This window comes from Silene latifolia, chromosome 2 (assembly GCF_048544455.1).
Source record: "Silene latifolia isolate original U9 population chromosome 2, ASM4854445v1, whole genome shotgun sequence".
NCBI classification, from domain to species: Eukaryota; Viridiplantae; Streptophyta; class Magnoliopsida; order Caryophyllales; family Caryophyllaceae; genus Silene; species Silene latifolia.
In genome coordinates this window covers 42003044-42011574 of record NC_133527.1, presented here as the reverse complement: position 1 = coordinate 42011574, position 8531 = coordinate 42003044, and the positions used below count along the sequence as shown (strand labels likewise).

The window sequence follows — 8531 nt, the reverse complement described above, 5'->3', positions numbered from 1 at the left end:
ATTTTCATTTTGTGAAATTTCATGTCAGGGTTTTAAGTTACTATATATTCATAGATTGTATTTTATTACATACAAACGTACATTATTTTTCATATATCTAGTGAGTAGTAGACTACTAGAAAAGGAATAATAGTTTTAAATATAAAACATCGACACATATTATGATTAAAAAATTCAATGTAATTAATGATCCATTTTAAGAAAGTAAATATTGCCTATTTAAAACCCTCAGACCAACAATTGATGTTATCCCTCAATTGAAAAATCTTACAGCTTACACATAGTGTACTCCCTTAGTTATTATTATTTTATTTTATTTTTTCCTATTTCTGAAGTAGGATTTTGAGCTACAAAATCTATGTTTTCAGAAAAAAATTTGATATGATTGTGAAAACTTGCTATGATATTATAATGTGAGAATATGATTTATGTATTAAATGGTACTGATGTCATATTTTAAATTAATATATTGTAAGAGCTATAAGTTATTAAAGCTCAATTTCTTATAAATTAAATTAATATATTATAAGAGATACTAGAAATAAAAGCTCAATCTTGTAGTATGAAAAAAGCCAATTATGAAATTGTGGGGTATCTTTGATTATATCACTTACTCGAATTTTGAGCTACAAGTTTTATTATTAAGAAAAATTTAATATGATTTAGAAAAATTTCTATGACATAATAATTTGATGATTTGATTGTATATTAAATGGTATCAATTTCATATTTTAAATTAATATATTATAAGTGATACGAGTGATTAAAACTCAATCTCTTATAATTTAAATCAATATATTATAAGAAATATTAGTAATAAAAGCTCAATCTTGTTAATATAAAAAAGACATTTATGAAATTGATGTGTATCTCTAATTATATTATTTACTCTAAAAATCAACATCTAAACATTTTTTGTCATTCATTTCATTGTAATAACAACATATATATGCTTAATACCATGATCTCCAAAAAAAATATCTTTCTCATAAACCTCAAAATAATTTGTCATAAATTCACAACCCTAATACACTTCCTATATAAACCTTATCTCTTTTAGGCAATAAACAAACAAATCACCATCATCTTAATTTCTCTATAATTCTTTACATAATCCTATCCATTATCACCACAACCATGACAAGAAAGAAGGTGAAATTAGCCTTCATAACCAATGATTCTGCTCGAAAAGCTACCTACAAGAAACGAAAACGTGGTTTATTAAAAAAGATGGACGAGTTAACAACTCTTTGTGATGTCAAGGCTTGTGCGGTCCTCTATAGTCCATATGAGTCTAAGCCGGTGGTGTGGCCGGGCACATCGGGGGCCCGAGAAGTGATCTCGAGTTTTAAGAGGTTGCCAGAGATGGAGAAGGTGAAGAAAATGGTGAGCCAAGAGGAGTTTCTAAGGCAAAGAGTGGCTAAAGCACATGAACAATTAAAGAGGCAACAAAAGGAAAATAGGGAAAAAGAGATGACTCAAGTTATGTACCAATGTTTAACGGGTAAGAACATACAAAACATGAGTTTATTGGACCTAAGTGATCTTAGTTGGGTGATTAATCAACATTTAAATGAGATTAGCAAAAGAATTGAAGGATTAAGAAAAGAAACACATCATTCTCATAATAATAATAATAATAATAATAATACTTATAATGATAATGGATCTTTAACTCAACAAGGAGTTAGTAGTGAAAGTTTGCATGGGCAAAAGGAGGAATTTCAGGATGCTATACATATGCAAATGATGATGCAACAACCATGGTCATCATTTATGGATATGATGGCGGCACCAATGATGAATGATCATCATCATCAACAACAACAACAACAACAACAACAACAACAACAACAACAACAGATGGAAATGAATTTGGGAGGATTAGGGTTAGGGAATTGTAATATTTCTTCTAATGAAGAAAATAGTGGTGCTAGTAGTAGTGGTAATAATATGAATATGATGATGATGATGGGTCAATTTGGTGAGTATCAAAGTCATGGTCATGCTCATGGTGCTAATGCATCTTTATGGTCCAGTCCCTTCTTCCCATGAGAAATTAAGATGTTTATGATAAGAAAGCACTCATGCTATTATATGTGGTAACTTTATCACGATTAGCATGGGTATACACGACATGAAAAATTGGTTGGTTATATTTTTTATTTCTATGATGCTTTTATTTTTTGTCATTTTTTTTATCAATTTTAAATTATGATCATATATTTTGTAGTCTTTTATTTGTTGTGAATAAAAATTGACACTACACATTGCAATGAAATTACATTTAAATTTATTCTAAGTCATATTTGTTTTTGATAAATGCATGTATGAAACATCTCATTATACAATTTGTGTCTCCATACATGAAATTGTTATATAAATAATTCACTTAATTAATCTTACCACTTTCATGCTATGATACTGTTCTTTTTTTTTTTTTAACCTTTTGGAAATGTATGTATATAGTTTAATTTCATATTACCAATCAACATGGGAGTCTTTAACCTCATGTTGAATTGCGAATTATTTAGTGGATAATCACCATTACGTTTCGAGCATTTACTCCGCTTTAGAAATCTACGTGATTATAGATGTGCTATCCTTGATGATTGTGATGCTAATGTCATCGAGATACAAGAGGATTTGATATATTAATTTCCAAGAATAAAATTGTGTTGTCAATATATGCTTGAAATCATCTTTAATTTAAATGATGAGTAATTATGTAAACTTGAATGATAGAGTAAGAATCCACGTCAACTTAATAAGGAAAAATATGAAGGATTTGAAAGGAGTACAAATACAATTAATATCCACATTTCAGAAATTCAACCAAAAAGTCTTGGATCAATAGAGATCCATGAACTTAGGGTCCAGATCACAAACCCAGCTTAACTCGATCTAAAGATGACTCATTAATATCCATATCCATCATGATTAGTAAGTTAGTGTAATTTTTATAATTGTAAACTTATGCGTAGAATGTAGAAAATAAATATTTCTCTTTCTCATGAAGCCTATCTTTCATCTAACGCAATCTCACTTCTTTTTCTCACCGAGGTAAAGACTTTCTAGATTTGATTAATAAGTAGTATTGTCAGAGTTTAGTATAAAAGTATAACACAGTAAGATATAGTTTTATATAGCTACAAAATTGTATAAAGAAAAGGAATGAATAAATTATTTACAAAATTAGGTAAATTTTATCCTTCTATAAGATGAAGTTATTTCCTAACTTTACTTGACCATAGCACTTTGAGAGTATCCATCTAAGTCAACAAACATCCACAAAACTCATAATCCTAAATTCATTTATTATAATTTTGTGGTGCATATCCAACGACTTCAGACGAAATTATAATATTTTTCTGGTGCAGCTCTTCGTAGAGTCGAGTGTTGCTGCTCCGAAAAAGATCTTAGAGTGAGCACATACAAGTTATGTTAAAGAAATTTGGTGAATTGACATAGAGTCTAGGCTATAATTGGTTATGCCAAATATCAAGAGCAAATTTGTCAATTGTTGATTTTAAAATAAAACATTAATAGTCGTGAAAGTAAAAACAATGTTAAGATTGACAATAGTAGTAATAACACCTTCTTCGTCAATTTCAAGTACATTGGAATCTCACTGATTGATTGATTATTGATATAATTTTGACAAGAGTTGTAACACCCCATTATTTTCCGGATTATTTACATGGGTTTATCTTCTTATTTCAGTCTGGAAAGTTTTAATTGTCAATGGCTACGACAAATAAAATTATTTGAGTTTTCCAATATAGAGTATATGAGTTTTAAATCGTTCGGAAGTGAGTTTTATTTTTAAAAGGAAAAAAAAAAAGTAAAATACTGTAACAAACCCTTCATGTTAGTTGGTTACTTCATTCCCAAATTAAAACCCTTGTTTGCTTCAAAAAATAATAATTAAAACCCTTGTTACTTTTCCTTCATTCACACAACGCCCTCCATCCTCTTAATTTGCCTTCATCTTTTTTAACTCATACTGATCTTGCGGCACACCTAAGTTAGCTGATAGCCACGACTCCTGATAATTCCTTATTTCCTCTGTTGCAAACTGTCAAATTGTAAGTATTTTATTTATCGTCATTTTATTCATCAGTTTGGTAAATCGCTTTTTTTATATATAATATTTCACGATTTGTACTTTAAGGTCGAGATTATAATGGGTTTTACATCAGTAATATTTGGGATAAGTTATATCGGTATTGGGCAAGTGTATGAGAATTAGGATTCATTGACTTGGGTCAAGAGTATATGATTGACTGGTTGTGTTTTGGGAATTTCATCGTTGTTGTCGTACTGGCAGTCGTCGTCACATGTTGCGGTTATATTGATGTGGTATATATTGAATAAGGTTTGCGGGGATAACTTAGGGTGATTTACTTAAGATGGCCTTGTTGGATTATTGGTTTTTATCTAGTTGGTTGGCAATTTAGTTGTTGGGATCTTACTAAGTGTAATGAAATTAAGACTTGGATGATTAATTTAGTGTAGCAGACAATGATAAGCTACTCTTGGTTGTATTAGTATGATGGTGACGAACTGACGATGCAATGAAGTCAACTTTACTATTTAATCTTTACGTCTAAGCTTTTGTTGTTATATAGTGAATAAATTTTATGGTTCGGGGATGTGTTCTAGTGGTCGTCCTTCCTTTGACCTTGGCAAGGGCGAATGAATGAGAAATTTAAGAGGAGCTATGTGCTGGGTTATTCACAATATGAGTGTAACCGGGCGAACTTAATAAATAATTAGTCTATATAGCAAAGTAGAGATTGTTTTGTTGATATGGAATGGTGTAATGATCGGGTAACTTTTATACTTGTAGCTTGCATATTTGAAGAGAGAGAATTTTTGTATTAAGTTTAGCTGTGATTGGTCGCCTTTGAGGTAAAGACTTTTATCCTTACTTTTCTTTTATGATCTTCATTAATAATAACAAATAAAACATTCATATGCAATGCACCAATCCTACCCCACTTTTTGTTTTGAAATAAAAAGTTTTTTTTTCTATACTACTTATAAAAGAGGATGGTTTAAGTCCTTGTGTGACGTCATTATTTGCATGGCTTAAGTCCTTGTGTGACGTCATTATTTAATTTTTTACCACTCATCATTTTTTAATATGCTTTTCTGAGATTACTTTGGGTTGTCAGATAGAAATAGACAAAGTTGAAGATATGAGGTGTAAAGAGCTACGCGGTGAGGAAAATGATATAATGCACGCTCTTTGGAATTTCCAACAGCTGTGAAGTGGATCCTTTAGTTTTGAAGCTACGTGGAATATTTAGATTATTTTTGGTACTTCACCCTTCACAAACTTGTGACTGATATATCCGTCACAATAGAGACTTCTTGAAGAAATAAATAACACTAAATCTATCAACAAAAATGTCTGTGCTTCGTTTAAATTATTATTTGTACTTACTTTGAGTATAAAGATTTATGGACCCTAAAAATTAAATCAGTTCATTAGTAATTAACGTACAGAAATGATGAACCCATAAAGAAAAGATAAAGAAATTCGAAAATTGTAATTTAATACGGATTGTTTTCACGTCTGAAATAAGACGGATATAAATATTGTCCTTTTTTTTTAAAAAAAAAATTAACCATTAAATTTGTAGAACGTTTTAACTTGAGATGTCAATTTTTACACTGAAAATGAAGTGAGAAAGACTATAAACATGTTGCCGTAGAATATTTTTTTTTATTCTGTAATGCTTACATGTTATCCATCTTATTTAAGACGAAAATCAACCGTCTAAAGCAAGACGCACTGAAAGAACTTATCAAAACGGAGTACACAAACACAAGTTCAATAGTTGACACACTTAAAAATAACTACTACTATGCATATCATCTAGCATAGAAAAAACGAAAAATCTTTTTCAGACGGGCACTTTTCCCGTCTGAAATAAGACCGGTAAAATTTTGCCATTTTTTAATAAATGTAAGCAGTTAATCTACAAAATATTATCACTAAAGGTGTCACTTTTTACCCTGAAAATAGTGGAAAAAATAATGGTAACATGTTATTAGAAAACTACAAACATTTTCTATACCTTATATAAAAAGAAGATACAAATATGACACCACATTTCACCTGCTTCTGTCCTTCTATGACATCATTATTTACAGAAAAGCCACCTACTAAACCTTCCTTCTATATTATTGTATAAGTTGTATCCACCGCCTGAATCATTTCCCCCAATTTCTATGCTTTCTCTCTCCCCTTCTTACTTACCTGCAGTTACAGTCTACCAATTTCGTCGTTGTCTCAGTTACTATTTGAGGTTATTCCGAATGGTTGCTTTTCTTCACCACTGCTTGAGTAATTACTATGGTTCCCTATTGAGGTGAGCTTTCTACCATCGTTATTCGCTCTTGTACCTAGATTTTTCTGCTTTGATTACATTACTTCTAGGAAATTTCGCTTTCAATGTGGTGACATGTTATAATTGGACAAATTATTGATGGAGGTTGGAAATTTGATTGCTCTATATACCATCGTGGTCAATTTCTTGCCTTTACGATTTGGTTTTGTTCGATTTCTTACTGAAATGATACGGGGTACTAAATAGTGGGAACATATTTTCACAAGATGACCGTGTTTCAATCCTACAAACTACTGATGGGTTTTGAAACTTGGGTAGAGATAGCAAGACCGTAATATGGTCACCAAGTGATTGATGAATTGCCCCAGCAAAAAGTCTATTATTTAACTTTCGTATCGTAGCCTAAGTGTTTCTTTTTGTTCTACTATTTGTGTATGTCATTAGCGAGACCACATTATGTATACGAAGGTGTTAAACTAACTATTGTTAAAGGAGAATATAACACGAAACTGGACGATTGTGTGCATAGAATACTCTCATATAAGTTTGTCCCTTTTTCTGTGTTCATGGCACCATTTATACTAACTGAGGTCGCTATTTTTGTTCATGCTATTTATCAGTTTGCTTCAATGTTTCCATTTTCACTGAAATGCAAGATTGCTTCCTTTTTTTGTGTTTATGGCACCATTCATACTAACTAATGCAGATTGCTTTAGTTGATTTTGCTCGCTCTGTGCCCGGTGTAGAAGATGCTAGCAGCACTAAATTTACATTATATTTATGCCCTGAGGTTTGCTTTTTCCGGACATGGTCATGAACTTCTGTAGGATTGGTTTCGTTCATTTGCATTTGTCTCTCCTATGTTCCCTTGTTTTTGAGCTGATTAGATGCTTCAGGCAAAATTTTGGATATTCAGACAGCATGTCCCTAGAATGGTTGAATCTTTGAGATTTTTAGTGACTGTTTTTTTCTAATAGTTGTAGGGAATGTTTCCTTCAAATAGTAATATGAAGACTGTGAACTATGCTAACTTTGAGATTATTATATCTGATAAGTGGTTGATGTAGGTCTTTGCTCTTTTCTTGTGTTGGGCATCTACACTTAGATATGTCTGACTTTAATAGTCTGAAACTCACTATGTCAGCTATATATTATTGTGTTGTTGGCTTTATAATTCTGCTACTCGCTACATTCAGGTCTTGCTGTCTTCTTTACCTAGCTGTTTTTGAGCGTTGTTAGTTTTGACCAATCAGATAGAGTAAAATACCAAGGTTGGCTCGACTGAATTAGCCCTAGAGCATAATTATTTAAGTCGAATGGAGGAAAAAGATTAACAAGTGATTCAGTTAAACCGTGCCTTAGTCAGTGAGCATTAGAAGTAGAGGGTGGTTGATTGGTTTATGTTTCGTGTTTGAATGGTAGATAATAGTAGTGAACTTTTTATGATTTTAATTAATGTCGCTGTCTTCTGGATTATGGTAATATTACAGTTGGTAAACTGCATTATGCTTAGCAATTGGTCTGAGTAATAAAAATGAGTTGTGGAGCTTGGAAGAGACATTGGCTACATGAAAACCGAAATATGACCCCAAATTGGTGAACGGAGGAAGAACCGATATCAGACTCAAAAAGCTTCTTTTCCAACGCTAACAAACGTAAAAAGGAACGAAATATAATCATATTTGTGGTTAGAAGTTCCTATAAATCGAAAACGTTTTACAATTTTTTTGTGAAAAAAAAAACTCCACAAAGAACTTACACTAATTATAAATATCCGAGGCTTCTGCGTACGTGCTTTTTCAGATCACAGAGGATTCCTTAGCTGTCGCGCTTTCTTTATGTTTTATTGTATCTAACAAAAATAAGGTCCTATAAATTTTATTGTAAATAAATAAATTAGACTCTTCAGTGTTTTTCGTATAAACTTTTATTATTTCCTTGAATCGTTTGTGTATGCTCAACTGCCCCAACTAAAATCTCGAATGCTTTCCTTTAATATCTGCCCGTGTTGCTTCTTATAAGCACAATTGTTCGAATGATCAGACAATTGTCTTGCGTATAATCTTATAATAATAGAGAATAGAGGTGCGGCTTTGATCTGTACACGTCGCCCATTTTACTACATCGCCGAGCATCGGATTTTTTTTTGTGGCGTACAGAAGAACGATG

The 8531-nt window shown here is 31.5% G+C and overlaps 1 protein-coding gene across 1 annotated transcript; it reads left to right on the top strand.

Moving 5' to 3' along the window:
* Positions 1 to 1137: 1137 nt before the first annotated feature.
* Positions 1138 to 7429, top strand: LOC141640415 (agamous-like MADS-box protein AGL80). The gene is made up of 4 exons (XM_074449220.1): positions 1138 to 1504; positions 6807 to 6952; positions 7069 to 7152; positions 7346 to 7429. The coding sequence occupies exons 1-4, from the start codon at positions 1138 to 1140 to the stop codon at positions 7427 to 7429; spliced, it is 681 nt and encodes a 226-aa protein (XP_074305321.1).
* The last annotated feature ends 1102 nt before the right edge of the window (positions 7430 to 8531 follow it).